At 39.9% G+C, this 16,303-nt stretch overlaps 1 protein-coding gene across 1 annotated transcript; it reads left to right on the plus strand.

The window, feature by feature from the left end:
- Nucleotides 1-8,492: 8,492 nt before the first annotated feature.
- nkx2.7 (NK2 transcription factor related 7) lies at nucleotides 8,493-10,789 on the plus strand. The gene is made up of 2 exons (XM_044026975.1): nucleotides 8,493-8,855; nucleotides 10,167-10,789. The coding sequence occupies exons 1-2, from the start codon at nucleotides 8,603-8,605 to the stop codon at nucleotides 10,724-10,726; spliced, it is 813 nt and encodes a 270-aa protein (XP_043882910.1). The 5' UTR covers nucleotides 8,493-8,602; the 3' UTR covers nucleotides 10,727-10,789.
- Nucleotides 10,790-16,303: the final 5,514 nt, after the last annotated feature.

Here is a 16,303-nt window from a genome sequence, read left to right on the forward strand (position 1 = left end):
GGTTACATTGCTGCAGTTATGTAGTGGGCAGCTTTTAAAAGCAATCGGGGTGGAATTACTGCTCTCAACACACAGAAACATCTTGTTGCCAGGAAACATTTGAACAGATTTTTGACCCTGCCTATTCACTTTTGTTGCCTGTTGCCTGGACGGCTGCCGAGTGTATCACCGCCCTGACAATCACAACCAGAGTAATAATGAATAATGACAAAATTAGAATACCATTATGCAGATGCAATTCATACCATCTGCTTGAGTGTTTTATTGTGCCTTCTGCTTCTTTGCAAAGCGTCTGCATGTGTGCACAAAAAGCTCACAGTGTCACACAGATATATAAAGCATGTATTTCATGCACCGACTCGATCATCGATTATCATGAACGACTGTGAGGCTTCTGCCTGCAATCTGCAGCAAACCCACCACCGTGTGTCACCGATGTTTAACACTTGATCAGATCGTGAGGGAGGACAGCCATGTATCCATGGTGCATGCACAGTGTCAGCGATTTGATGGGACAAATGAACAATGCACTGTGGTCGGCGCGGCCGTGGCAGTCGCCTCTCCCCTCTCCCAGTGTGTTTTATATTCATTATGTCCTTCTCTTTCCCATGAAACTTGTGGCATATTCATCAGCGGTGTGACAAATTAGATGTGCAGTTAAATTGAGTATGACTGAGAGCAGTGGAAGATTAGATCCACTCCAATCTTACCCAGCAATCACTATCCCTTTATTTCTATGGGGAAATATCCATGGATGGAAAAGAAAATTAGATCAATTTTTTTTTTTTTTTTTTTACTGTAGAAAGCGCTGGAAAACAGAGCAAAGCAGATGAAACAGAGAATATTTTTTTATTTTTTTTCTGTTGAAGCATCTCTGCATTTGTCACATTTCATTTTCGATGATGTCGGACACATTCGCCGAAACATTTACTCAAAACCAGAGTGAGAAATAAGATGGTGTAACGTTGGGAGGACACAAAACCAAAACCAAAACCACCAGTACAGACTGACATTTTATCATTTTGTGATAGAGCAGATTCAATGACAAGTATCAGGCATAAAACTGGCCTGACCCTGGATCTTTATTGCTTATTTTGATCCCAGGAGACTAAAGGCCTCCTTAAAGCTGCAGTATGTAACTTCTGTTGATTTTTTTTTTTTTTGTTATGTCATTATTCTGCTTCTGGGGCAGATCATGGCTTAGTGAAAAGGTTGACTTGTAACCAGAGGATTAAACACCCACCAAATCAAATATGATCACGGATCACCTGCTTTTTTAGTGATCCGCGACTGTTCAATCGACGTGAACAGACACGATGCGTCCTTCATCTGAAAACAGACAAAACTATCAGACCTCAGCACAGGGGCGGGTGGAGACAAGAAGATCTGATGAATGACCACGTTGTATGAGCAGCAGAATTCACTCCTGTAACTTTTGGTGGGTTTACTCGTCTGTCTTGACATAAAACAAATCACTTCCTGTGTGCAGCGTGGGTGATGTTGCTGGGCGACGTGAGATCTTTGTGCCGCTATACTGAGAAACACAGAGGGAGTCGCGTGGAGCTGACAGCATTTTGTGAAGTCATTTTTACAACAGTTTGAATGTAACAGACATTTCTTTATCAGTCAGTCAGTCAGTCAGTCATCATCTAACCACTTTATCCTCCACCAGAGGGTCGTGGGGGGTGCTGTGCCAATCTCAGCTACATCGGGCGATAGGCGGGGTACACCCTGGACAGTCCGCCAGTCCATCGCAGGGCCACACACAACTAGAGACAAACAACCATTCACTCTCACACTCACTCCTACGGTCAATTTTAGAGTGTCCAATTTACCTAATCCCCACATTGCATGTTTTTTGGTCTGTGGGAGGAAGCCGGAGTACCCGGAGAGAACCCACGCACACGCGGGGAGAACATGCAAACTCCCTGCAGAAAGGCCCTTGTTCCAACCGGGGCTCGAACCCGGATCTTCTCGCTGCTTTTCGCTGCGTGTGGCCATTTCTTTATCTTGTATTTAAAAGTTGCACTCTTCGGTTTTTAATGCGCGCTGTTTGAAAAATGTCGCTGTGGCTCCTGGAACTCTGGGGGAAAGTAAGAAGCTACCGCATGCGTGTGAGTTTCCTCGTCAGACCCTGCTGTGTACCGTTTTAATGGTGACTCATGCTCACAGGACTTTGACTACTGAAGGTCATAGTTCAAAGGTCGGAGCCACCTAAAAATATCTCATCGACTCATTGGTTTTGGAGCGTCTTGGTCATCGCCTGACGTGGAGAAGACGGAGTGTCATCAGCGAGGATTGACAACGCAACTCAAAACACTAACAAACCACTAACAATATGGGTGCCAGCAGGGACACAAGGTTAAACCAATTTTAGCCATGCACTTAACACAAGGCTCACCTAATAAACTCCACACCTGCTGAAGTCTATGATGGGTGAAGATTATGTTTCTCTCATCATTAGCCAGGCTGTTTCTGGCTGGAAAACGCTTGATTCTCCCTGCACCAAAGTCCATAGAGAAAACCAGGGATTTTAGATCATCACACACAGGCGCTGTTAACATGCTGCTGCCTCCATCGTTGAGTTCAAATGTGCTGTTTTGTGATTTCAGTGATTGACCTAAATGACACAAACTCGCCAAATGGTGCATCGGTAGACCAGCAGCTCTTGTTTCCCCACAAGCTAAAAATGTTGATTTTCTCTATGGACTTTGGTTCAGGAGAGTCAAGATGTATTCACAAGATAGTGTTAACTTAAGTCGGGATACATTTTATGAGGTGAACCTTTTGTTATGTGGCTAAAATTGTGTCCAGGCTGGTTCTCAGAAACGATAGCACACTTTATAAACATTATAACACAAAATTAAGCAACCACACTTAACCCTTTTACACAGAGCGTATCACAGACGCCAAGTTTGGACATTGAGACAAAGACTCAAACAAATGTTATTTTAAATACACTAATGTACACTATTTTAACATTCAGTAAACACTGGAAAAATGGAAAAAAAAGCACTTACTCACAGGACATTTTATTTGTCCCTTTTATGGTTAAAATAAGCAAAAAACAAAAAAGGATTTTACAAAATGACAAAAGAACAATAGAGCTTTAGTTTGGCTTTTCAACCCAGCTCATATAATCTATTGCTCATTGTATGCACATGGTTTTAAATCACTTGATTTATGAAGGAAATATGTTTAGAAAAGTAGAATTTTGTATAGTTCTTTTTTGTGTGTGTGTCATGGACCAAACCCAGAAGTCCCACAGTGCCAATGCAGATGATGCAGACCCGCAAGGTTTCATTGATGCTGTTATAAGTTGACGTGCCAGCAAAAATGATCTTTGAAATCCTACATTGCATTGCTGAACTATCCTTTTAAAATGCACAGATGTCATAGGAGGTGGAACAAATCCATTTCTGTTCGTGATTGTGCAGGTTTTTGTGTGTGTGTGTGTGTGTGTGTGTGTGTTTTTGTTTGATTTCATTCAAAAAACACTGACTCTGGCAGCACAGCTGCAGAGAAAATATAGATGATAAACAGTTTTACGGCATTTTGTCCAGATTCATTTTTCAATTTGCACGACACTGTGCAGCCTGTGCACCGAGCGTCAGTCAGACCGATGCAGCCAACTGAGCCTCATATTCAGCTGCTGCCGAAATGCACTTGAACTCTCTCCCTCTCTCTCAAATGTCGGCTTCTCTCGCAGCACCTGACTGTTTTAACAGCTCTCCAGCTGAACATTAACCATATCATAAAAGATTTCAGCAGACTTCACCAGTGCACAGGGAGCAATGTTCCACACGCTGTTATTTTAACTTTCAGCAGTAACAAATTTACACACTTATTAACCTCTCTGTGAGGAACGTGATGAAACCACATTGGACGGAAAGAGATTTCGACGTCAGCCGTAGGAAGCAACGATTGACTGGAGTGAAATTCAGGATTTCTTTATTGCCTGTGTCCAAATTTTGCGTTTGTGTTCGTTGTGTTCGAGTTTGTTATCAATGTGCACTCAATGAATGTCAATAAATCAATGGCATACTCTCACTCACTCACTCACTCACTCAATGATCATCAATTCATCTTGTTCTTGGAGCCACTGGAATCAACACAGTGCAGCAGAGACATCTAGTGGCTGAAATCAGGTTGCACCAGTTTCTTCACACAAGGACACAAACCTCATTATTTGTGGAGGAAAAAGGAAAAGAAAATGGGGAAGGACAAAGTATGGTCATGTAGGTAAAGTCTTTTAAATCCAGTTTAAAATGATGTTACACATTTTAAACTTGTGCATGTAGCTGGAGCACACACACACACACACTGTGACTAAAGATACATTTGCTCACATCTGTGATTTAGATTCAGCCAACGTTTCATATTTTTATTATGTATATTTTTAATGCCGTTCGTTAATTTTTATTTCACTTGCGAATGTGTTTCACATTTGTGAGCCATTTATAGAAAAGGCTGAGTGGCCTCCATGGAAGTGATCCCAGCGTGGGCTTTTACAACTGCCACTTGCTTTGCCACTGGTGATCCTTCCACTCTGATCCTGCTCAACAGAGGTGGAAAGAATGCTGAAATATTACACTCAGGTACAATTTTACTCAAGTACAAGTACAGGTACTGGTCTCAAAATGTACTCAAGTTAAAATAAAAAAACCTAGCTGTTTAACTGTTTTGAGTACCTGTTCTTTTCAGGCAGATTATCCACTGTGACGACTCCTAAAGGGAGACGATGAAAGAACAACAACAACATCAACAACAGGAAGAGAAGAGGAGGAAGAGAATGATACTAAACAGGACACCAATTAAAATGTCTTTTTTGTATCTTGCTGCACAGACAGACGCCTCGTGTGGATAAAAAGAGTACTGCCACTTATTTTATCCCCACTCCACACACTGGTCATGTCAGTGGTAACATCACTCCCACTTTGACTTCTAACATAAATGGAACGCACCAAAATGTGCAGGCTGAATGTTGGGACAGGGCCAATGACTGAGAGGCCACCTCATTCATGTGGTCATTTTAATGTTAGTAATAATGTGTGATGAGGGGATGAAAAAGGATTCCTCACTCAGCATGTTTTTTAACACCAGTGGATTAAACCACAGCGCTTTTCACACCGGGAACGTGTGAAACATATTCTCATGAGTGAGCGGAGTCGACATCACATGACATTTTGGGAGCATCTTCAGTTGCACGTTGGCCAAAGGAAAGTCTGGCTTGGGTTTCCCTCGCTGTGAGGCCACAGCGGCTCCTCTTTCAGCCGCTATCAGCCTCCTATTTTACTGAATGATGAATTAGGGCCATTTTGTGGTAAACTGTACTTAGTGTGTGTCTCATGTTACAGGTGAGGTGACATTTGGAGAAATCAATAGGAAAAGTGTTTGCTTTTTAAAGGACGAGGATTGACAGAGAGTCAGAGGCAGCGTTGCTCCGAGCTGCTGTGGTGATTAAGTCATTTAGTCTTCAAACTGGACACCGGCAAATCCCTCAGGTGTCAAACGACTCACTCTTAACTCACAAGGGTTTTTTCTTCCCACCACTGCTTTTGAAGTTCAGGTTTCTTGGTTTGTTGGAGTGTTTTTTTTTCCCCCTCACAGAATCTCCCTGAGCACTGTTGAACGTTCTGTCCTCCTCATCGAGACACACAGAGGCAGCAGGTGCCCAAGTTACACTGTTAGACTCAAGTGATTAGATCACATGGTCGACCAGCTGTGAAAATGACAACAACAAAGAAAAGGAAAAGTGATAATGAGGAGAAATGACTTTTCAAAAAATTAATGAAGTAAAGGAAAAAGAAAAAGAAAATACTGGAAGTAACTGACTATTGTTTTTTCCACTGATCATTTGTGATCAATGCAGCACTGTCATTGTTTGTTATTATTTAATAAATGAGGTTTGTTTCTCTAGAATTGCTTACTGATTTATGTTTTGATCATTTATGTTTAAACCAAGCAACTGTAATTTAATTAAAAAATATTTTAAAAAATATTCTGAGAACTACTGTGTGTGATTTTAGTAGTAGTAGTTGTTGTAGTGTTGTTTTTATTTTATTATCATATTACACTGGCTTTGAGGTAATTCCAGGATTTATTTAAAACACTGTCATTGTCGACAAATCCCTCAGACTGCACAGTAACTCTGTCCCTATGCTGCCCCCTGCTGGACTCAGTGAGTCATTAAATCTTTCTCACCTGTGACCTGAAACTTAAAAACTGTTCTGTTTTGTGTTGCTTTTAGTTTTACGTCTCAGTTTTGCATTTCATTCCATATTTTATACGTACATATATATATATAACAATATTTGAAGTTTCTGTATTGGCATGCAGGTAAGGCAAGTTTATTTATATAGAACATTTCAACTACAAGGCATTTCAAAGTGCTTTACAATAAATAAAAAAAAGACATAAATGACACAATAAAAACATTTAAATAGAGAGGTAAAAGAAAGAGAGAGTGTTGGTGTTTATTTATGTATGTTGATTTGTGTGTGTGTGTGTGTGTGTGTGTGTGTGTGTGTGTGTGTGTGTGTGTGTGTGTGTGTGTGTGTGTGTTGCTCAAAATGTCCCTGTTATGGGACTAAAACTGATCACCTTATTGTATTTAATCGTCTCTAAGGAAGTTACTCAGGTTCTTCTAATTTTTTGAAACATGTCACAACTTTCAAAAAGTGTTTTATCAACATCTTCAGACCTACGCCTGATAGTCTCCACACATAAGCAGCAGCAGCAGCAGTGGGACAGCAGTTGGACACAACAGTGGGGACAGCCCACGTCTGTCCTTGTTCCTGTCTGCGTGGGGTGGAGTGGAGTGGACGCACGTCTCGGCCTCACTCATGCATCACAGGCTGGCGCCGCTGCTTCTCCACTTCCACAACATCAGGTGTAAAGTTACTGTTTGTTGTGGCCTGAGACTGACACTAATAACGCTCCTGCAAAACAATGTTGATGGTGAAGCTGTTCAACATCACCTAAGATCACTCAACCAACCCCCACCAACCACCCACACCCACCCCACGAGGAGCTGTGTGCTGGTTAAGTGGTTTAACTCGTCTCTCAGTGGGAGTTGCTTTGAGTTGATGATGAATAAATTAAAACCCACATATTTAGGTGAGGAAAGTTTTCTCTTATTTTCTCTCTCAAATAAGTCAAAGTTTGTCAATTGTGGGCTATTTTAAAAACATTCTAGGGTAATGAAAAACACTAATTCATACAATCAGGCGATTGTACATGTATTAAAAAAATGATCATACATACAAAATAAATGTTTTTAGTCAAAACCACGTGCAGCACATTTTTTATCACCCATTCACACGCTGCCAGCACAGCAACATGGGGTAGAGTATCCTGCCCAAATCAGCATGTAGACTAGCGGAGCCTGGAATCAGACCGACAACCTTCATGTTGAAAGACAGCTCGCTCTACCACTGAGCTACCGTCGCCACTTGATTCACAAAATTGACATCAAGGAAGAGCTGAAAGTAAAGAAAGTCTTTCGGAAAATGTTTTGTGACGTTATAAATCAAGTTTGGTGCCACACAACGGGAGAGTGGCTAGCACTCTTGCCTTGCAGCAAAGAGACCTCGGTTCGAAACCAATGCGATGATTGGCAATCTGTCCATGGTTTACACTGCTTCTCATTCTGTGTCAGCTGGGATTGGCACCAGCGACCCTCATGTGGAGTTTAAAGCGGTAGAAGATGAGTGTGTGTGTGTGAGTGAGTGTACTCTGGCGTCTACTTTATGCCACGTTTAACCCGAATGTAACAAAAAAGTTTTTTTAAAAGGGCATTCCTCAATTTTTAAACGTTAAAACTTGCTAAACAGGAAACTGCCTCATGTACTCACAAAGCTGAAAGGGGACACATCGCCCCCTAGTGCAGTGGAGGTGAACACACTGTAATAGCTTGTATACTGGGACAATAAGATGGCAGCACAAGGACACAGTAGAAAAACAGCTTCTCCTCCAAAACTGTACTAAATGCTGCAGGTTCTATAAGGGAAAGTGCTTTATTTTATTTATAGTAGGCATATTGTGTTTGTATGCAAATGATGCACAGGCAGGAATTTCATTGTACAGCTTTAATGTGCAATGACAATAAAGCTTTTCAAATTAAAATGGACAGTTGTCCAATTAAGCAGCTGTAACACAGGTGCTGCTTGACTTAACTTTGCACTGCACTGACTTCTTCTCTCCTTTAATCAGGCAGATGAATAAAACACATCTATTATGAGTAACTCACTGACTCTGAGTCAAAGATAAAGAAGTTCGTTTGCAGGCGGAAGCAGCAGTGTTTCATGTCTTCATTAAACGTCCTCTCTCAGGATGGACATGTGTGTGATGAGAGGATTTCCTGTAAGGTGAGAAGAAAAGCAGCTGCAGGTCCGTGCGCACAGACACGCGGGGTGTTTCTGGGGAGGGGGGGGGGTATGATAGGTCTGTCTCGTGAATGATTTAAAACTTCCCAGGCCTTCAGTCATCAGTCAGTGAAGTGGTGCGTCTCCGGCAGCAGCAGCAGAAACAGCAGCAGCTCCAGCGCGTGTGCGTAAAAAAGGAGCATACAGATCCACAGAGGTGGAATCAAAGGTTCGGGATGTTTCCCGGTTCAACTTCAGCCTCGACGCCCTTTTCTGTCAAGGATATTCTGAAGCTGGAGCAGCACAGGGAGTTTGAAAATGAAGTGGTGGCTGCGGAGCAGGTCGTCACCATGCACCACCACCACCACCACCACCACCAGCAGCACGTGCACACGCACGTTCACGCGGACTGCAGGCCGGAGCCGTGCAGCGTCTCCAGGACGCAGGAGAATCACAGCTCAGCAGCAGAAGATGAGATGAATGACCAGGGTGAGAAGAAACATGATGATGGTCGAATAATACTTTAGACGTGTCTGTTTATTTGGAGTAATAAGGACATGTCTGTCTGTCTGTCTGTCTGTCTGATCCAAGTGATGAAACTGCCGTGAAACGTCTACAGTTTCATTTTCCACTTCACATGTTTCTGTTAAAAACACAAAAACATTTCAAATATCACTGACAAATATTTTACTTATAGCCTGAAACACGTTCTTGTATTTATATGAACACAACATCCTAATATTTGCATATCTATTCTAAACCTCCACAATCCCTCATTCTTTGGCACATTCTTGACAAACTTTTCCGTTCCAATTTTAAATCTGCTGACAAAAGCAAAAATAACAAGTCTGTTTTTTACTTTATTTATCTTGCGTCTGTTTTCTTTTTTTTTAGTTAGAAATAAATAATTAATTAATTAATTAAAAAAGAAAAAGCCTATAATGTAATTTACATATTTTGAATGAGGTATAATTTTGTAAAGATTTTGCTTCATATTATTTCAAAACAAGCGACAGTAAAGAGAACATACAAGTATGTTGAAGAGTGAATTTACTTTACTTTGAAAATAGACACATATATATATATATCTTTTTTTACTGGGTGTTTGATCTTAATTAAAGTTAAACCTAAAGTTTTGCATTATTGTTTTTTAAAGGAACATTTATGCACGAAAGTATTTCCGTCTGATCACAATGAATTGTGTTTCAATGAAATCTCAGCCACTGCTGTGCATTTAATACAATCAACATAGTTTTATTAAAACAAGGATTTCTTTTTTACATTTTTATTATCAGTGCTCGTTTAATAATTACTCCCCTGTATGTTTTGTTGTTATGTCATTTAGAGTGGCACATTTTATTTGAAGTTAAAATGACAACAAAGACCATTTCGATTACGATTCTGTTAGAAATAAATGACATTAGTTTGTTTAATAATACTAAGGCCAAACATAGATTTCTTACACCTATAGCCTATTAAAGTAAACACATTTCATGCACTGAGTCAAAGCAATGTGCTTTATTTGTTTATGTAACAATCGTATTTCAAAACAGGGGAAGTTCGGGAAACTGCAATGAACACAGACTTAAAACGGTTCAAAATGGAATTAAAGCTGTTTAAAAACAGTTAAAACAAAAAATGGACACATTGGAAGATAAAAAAAGAAGATAAAATCCCACATAAAAATGAATAAATACAATAATTAAAATACACTTAGTTTGTCACATCTAAACGTTTTGGCACACACAAACTGTTTTATAATTGTTATAAAGTGTGTGATGTTGTGTTTTTCCTCTGCAGACTTGAGTGACTGTTCACCAGACTGCGACAAACGCGCACTGCAGTGCCGCAGCAGCAGCGGCAGCAGCGGCAGTTTCAGGCCCAGGCAGCGCAGGAAACCCCGGGTCCTCTTCTCTCAGTCGCAGGTGTCAGAGCTGGAGCGACGCTTCCGGCAGCAGCGCTACCTGTCCGCCCCGGAGCGGGAGCAGCTGGCCCGCGTGCTGCAGCTCACCTCCACCCAGGTCAAGATCTGGTTCCAGAACAGACGCTACAAATGTAAGCGGCAGCGGCAGGACAAGACTCTGGAGCTGGCCGGTTTCCCCGCTGCGCCTCGCAGGGTCCCGGTGCCGGTGCTGGTGCGGGACGGACAGCTGTGCGCAGGCGCACAATCGTCACCGTACAACGTTTCCCTTGGACATTATAACACGGTGTTTGGCTGTGGAAGCAGCAGCGGCAGCAGCAGTGTGTACGGCTGCGGGTTCAACATGTCCCACATGTGTCATAAGCAGCTGCTTGAAGAAGTTCCCTTCACTCACCACGGACACTTTCAGGCTTCTTTACACGGAGTAAGAGGCTGGTGATACATTTACAGCTTTATATGTTATTATTGTATATTTTATTTGTATCTGTTGTCTCTTCTTTTTTTAAAGAGAGGGATATTAAAAGGTTTTGTTGTTTAATTCGTATTTCTTTTGTGTTGTTATATTGTTATAATTCTCTATCCTGTAGTGTATAAGTGGGGGGGAAATAAGGCCTATTTCTGGATTTCACTCTTGGAATGACACTCTTTTTTCCCAAAATCGGGATATATTAACCTTTATCTTCCACATGAGCGTTGTGTGGGTGGTGCTGTGCCAATCTCAGCTGACATAGGCTGAAAGGCGGGGTCACACCCTGGACAGATCGCCAGTCCGCATGAATTTTCTAGATATCGCAAACGGCCAAATCCTGTCGATGACAAGCAAATTATCTTAGTGGGCATAAACCTGCCTCCTGTGAAAAGTCTGTAGCTGACTTTGCTCGGCGTGTTTACGTTTGCGGTGGCAGTGATTTTAGCAGAGCAATGTAATGTCCACGCCTCCAGAGGAGAGATGTCACCGGGCGACACGAGATCTAAACACACTGCTATACTGAGAAGTGGTGAAGGCCCTTTAAAAAAATAAAAATAAAAATAAATAAATCTTGAAAATGTATGAAAACTCCAAATATTTCGCCAAAATATTTCAGAAATTATAATATTTTGCCGGTAGCTATGGGCGTTGCAAAATGACTCAACAGTGCCCCCTAAAGTCAACCTCTGGAAACTGTAAATGCTGCAGGTACCAAATGTGAAAACTTAGAGATTATGACCATTAGCTCTTGAGGGAAAAGCTGAAGTATCAGCTTGTTTTTTCATGAAGTTTCATTTAAATAGAGAACTTTGTGAAACTTGTGGAGTCGCTCTCTTGTGGCTCGTCACTATTCTCGTAGTAAGAGGAGTCCAAATCTGTGACTTAAAGCAACTCAGTGTGAGATATAAACCATCAAATAATGTTTTATAAGATTATTTTGATGCAGCATAAACTTACAGGGTGAAAGGCAGATCTGCATCACCTGCATTGGAACTATGAAATGTCCGGTTTCGGGTTTCTGTGCCACAAAAATGATACAACATCCTACTTTACTTTAAAGATGGATCATAAATAACTTGTCGTCATTGCTCTGCAGTGGTTTGTAAATGATGACGACTCCTACGCAGGAATAACTGTATAGGAGCGGGTGATATTTATTTACTTATTTATTTATTTTTATATACTTTTGTTTCCCTTTGATGAGGACAAATAATTTTTTTCTAAACTGAATTGATTAGAATCAAATAAGAAAGGAACTAAAAGTGCTTTATTTACTGGCATAAAAAAATATATTTTTATTATATTAACTGGGAAAACAGCTGAATACGTCATCTCCTTGGCACAAGTAATGATTAATAAGAATGAAATAGTAATGGTGATGTACTCATGTTAAAATGTTGGTTTTTTTACCTAATTTTTGTCACCAAAATGTAACATTTCAATGTGTTTAGAGACATTTTGGACACATTTTCAGTTGTTTTTTTTGCAAGTATCACAGAAATATTGTGAATTAAATCTGTCAGGATCATTTTCACATGAAATCGTCACATTGTTTGATTTGTATCTGTTTACTTGGGCTTCCAGTCCAAACATCCCCGCCTTAATGTCCAATTAAAAACAACATACCTCAGGTAATTGTTGACGGAGCCTTTCCTCCTCTCGGCTAATCAAACACGGCCATCAGAGGAGCTAATGGCTGCGGTGACATCTGACCCTGCAGCCCCGCTCTATCAAACCCAGCTCATTATTGTCCCATTCACAAATCCCGTGATAAGGCCGGAGAGCTGGTCCTGTGCCGCAGCTCTGCTTGGTAAACAAAGCCGCAGACACAGTGGCTCTTTAACTCTGTCAAGCTCTCAATCAGAGGGGGAAACAGTTCCAGTCCGACCTGTCACTCATCCACCAGATAACACTCCAGTGACTTGCACTGACACCAGTATTTGTCCATTTACTGGTTAACTTTACCACGTGTTAGTTAGCGGGTGATTACTGAAAAACAGAGACACTTTTATTTAAGATGTATATGTCATAAACTTATAGGTAATGATTGAAAAACAGTTGAAACGTCACAATAGTAGATAAAATGTGTGAGTGTGTGTGTGTGTGACTTTTAATGGGCCTGAGGAGGAGAAACACCTCCGGGGGAGAAGAAGAAGAAGAAGAGGAGCTGAAGGAGCTAAAGTGTACAGATAAGGATGAAGCTGCAGACACAGAGGAGACCAGACACACTCACAGAGATCACATACGATGATATAATGCCTCTGTGTGTGTGTGTGTGTGCGTGTGTGTCAGAGAAAGAAGCAGTGACATTAAAAGTATTCTTAAAAGTCATTATTTTCCACTCAACTCAAATTCATTGATAGAGCACATTTAAAAACAACCGATTGTTTTACAGAATGAAAAAAATCAATAAAAATAGGAAGCATAAAAGATTTAAAAAATGACACAGAGAATAGTAAAAAAAACACAAAAAAAACATTAACATGTTTTTCATTAATTTTAAGAATTTTTCACGTAACTTAATGTGCATTTGGCAAATAAGAAAGTGAAACTGTACATCTGGCACCTTGATGACATCCTTTTAATTTCATACATTTACATACAAAATCGCATCTAAAGCGACTGGATTACTATACTATACAAACTATACAAACACAATTCTGTGCAGACTCTGTCGTGGAAACTATGTTAAACTGTATTGTCCCTTCAATAAATAAATGAATAAAGAAATAAACAAATACATACAGAAGCACCTTGTGTATTTCTTAAGCATATGCAACATCCCCAGTAGTACATTTATACATTTTTAATTTTATAATTTAAATTGCAGTAGCCATGTTAGTAACTAGTTTGCTTTCATTGTGGCTGTGCGGTGAGATCTGTAACTTTATCAACAATGAAACGACTACCACTACATATACTCTACAGTCTGCCCTGATGCCCTCTGAGATAATTCACACATCATCTAACACTTATATGCTCTTTTCAGCACATATAAGTGTTTAAATAACTGTTGTCACACACACACACACACACACAGTGATAAGACAGGCTATTGAGGTGCTAATGGTTTGTAAAGTGGACAGAGAGAAAATGTGGAATAACAAGTTTCCTGTAGTTGAGAGAGTGGGGGTGGACGAGGCTGCAGTAGATCGTGTTTTTTATCTTTGAATAAAGAGATGATTACACTGCTGTGATTCATGAGGATGTGATCACCAGTGACAGACAGACAGACAGACAGACACAATACTTTACATCATGTGTTGAGCTCATGCCGTCGACGGCACAGAGAGAGAGAGTGAGGAAACACGTCGTCCTGATAATCTTGGTGTTTATACCTGGAGCTGAGATGACTCCTCTGTGTTCAGGACAAGAGAATGTTGATTTTGCTTTTAGGGAGTGAATGAAGATGAAACTGGCCATGAAAGATGGAAGAGCACTGATGGGGAGGATTATCTGACTTTCTTTTTAGGCTCCATCTCTGGTGAAATAAGCTCATTGTGTGGTTGTTCCTGTGAGTTTCAAGTGGCTGCTGGTTTGTTTACTCTGTGACTGACTTCACTTGTTGCTTTAAAGCTCCCTCTGTAGGAGAAACTCAACACCGCTTCATCACGTCAGGGACATAAAAAAGAAAATCACCAAGCTCTTCAATCAATAAAGTCTATTGTCTTTTGTTGTTATGTTACATAGTTTTATATAAATTATACCTTAAAGGGATACTTGGGTAGAAGTAGAAGTATTTTTTTTACCAGAAAATGACACAGCTGGTAGAAGTCACTTTTTTATAATATTACTTAAGTAAAAGTATGACATTTACAGTACTTGTCCCAGTGTAACTGAAACAATTTAACAGTTATACTTGTAATACGTTTCCTGTATATCACAAAAAATGAATGAGATTATAAAAAATAAGCGAATTTTCAACATTTTTAGTGAATAACTCATAAATATGATGATGATACAGGTCTACGTTACTGTGTTGTTTGTGTCAAAATCCAGATCAAGATCCAGATTCAAAAGCATGAAAAATATCTATAATATCTATGTAGTATCTATAACTAATAATTGCTCAAATAAAAAAAAAAAGCATGTCTATTCAATTCAATTTAAGGGCTTTATTGGCATAGGCAACATGCGTTTACATTGCCCAAGCAAGTGTAAAGATAAAACAAAATTACGAGGACAATAAAATATGATATATAATAAAAATGCTGCTGTTTTAAAGAGAAAGTATAAAAAAGGACCGTTTATCTATCGATCTGTGAGACTAACCTGTGAGACTCGTCTGTTCTACAATGTAACACAATGTAACAAACACCTTGAGCAACAGCACAGGTGTGCAGGACGCACAACAATATGACAGGATACACTACAACATAAACACTGATGGTGAGCAGATAAAACTAAAGAAATCCACTGAGTGAAGTTTTGAGGCTTGTCGTCGTCTCACACAATGAAACGTCAGGGAAAACAAGAGAAGACGGATGACAACAACAACTCGCTGTGACTTTTAAGAAAACACTGTCAAACGCCAAATTACCTGCTGTGGAAGACAAATACCGTCCCGGGCTAAAAGGTCATAGGTTTCTACACCACGGTGTCTGTCTATGTCGTGTCTGATTGTTGTTGTAACAAACTCAGGGGTCAAGTAGCACAGAAATGTCATTCCGCGGAGCCGCGAGTCAGCACATACTGTAGATTGTCTCATCTTTGCACGGCCTTCAGTGTCAGCACACAGTGACACAGTTATTAAAGTTCTAATGTGGAACTTTTGCCTCTGTTCACCACCACAGTGAAGTGTGGACTTTCCACTTTAATTTGATGTGGGAAAACATTGCATTAACTTTTGAGAAATGATAAGCTTTTTTTTATGCATCATTGACAGAAATCATTGGACAGTTGAATTTGCATTTGGTGGCTTTTTACCAGTTCTGTATAAAGTACCTTAAAAAGGATACTTAAGTAAAAGTACAAGTATCTTCCCAGAAAATGACTTTGGTAGACGTTAAAGTCACTTTTTTATCATATTAAATATTCAATATTGAATAATATTGAATAAAGTATATGACATTTACTGTACTCTTTTACAGTAAAACTTTGATTTAGGTGAAAAAATCTCACCTTAACGATGGTCATTTCAAGCAAAAGTAGTTATGCTCGAGCTACAAGGAGCAACTAATAAGATGCATTCAAAGACCCTGGTAAATTTCATCACACGCATTTAGTGGAATTTGTGTAATGTGTGGAATTTCATATTGTTTTAATAAAATGAGCAACATTAATTGATAGACTGTATTCATGCTCTTCCCTAATAACACTACATTGTCTCTCTTTTAGCTGAAAGTTTTTTATTGTATTTAGTGCAGCACGACCCAAAAATAGCTCAGGCTTTGAAAACAGAAAGAAAAACGAGTCTAGACAGAGGGATAAGAGCTTCCTGTGCTTACAGGTCAACATACTGTACAGGTGCAGACAGACAGGAATTCAAGGTGAAGCGTATCATACTGATGATCTTTACACTGTGTTGACAGGACAGCGGCTAATGTT

This window comes from Solea senegalensis, linkage group LG5 (assembly GCF_019176455.1).
Source record: "Solea senegalensis isolate Sse05_10M linkage group LG5, IFAPA_SoseM_1, whole genome shotgun sequence".
NCBI lineage: Eukaryota > Metazoa > Chordata > Actinopteri > Pleuronectiformes > Soleidae > Solea > Solea senegalensis.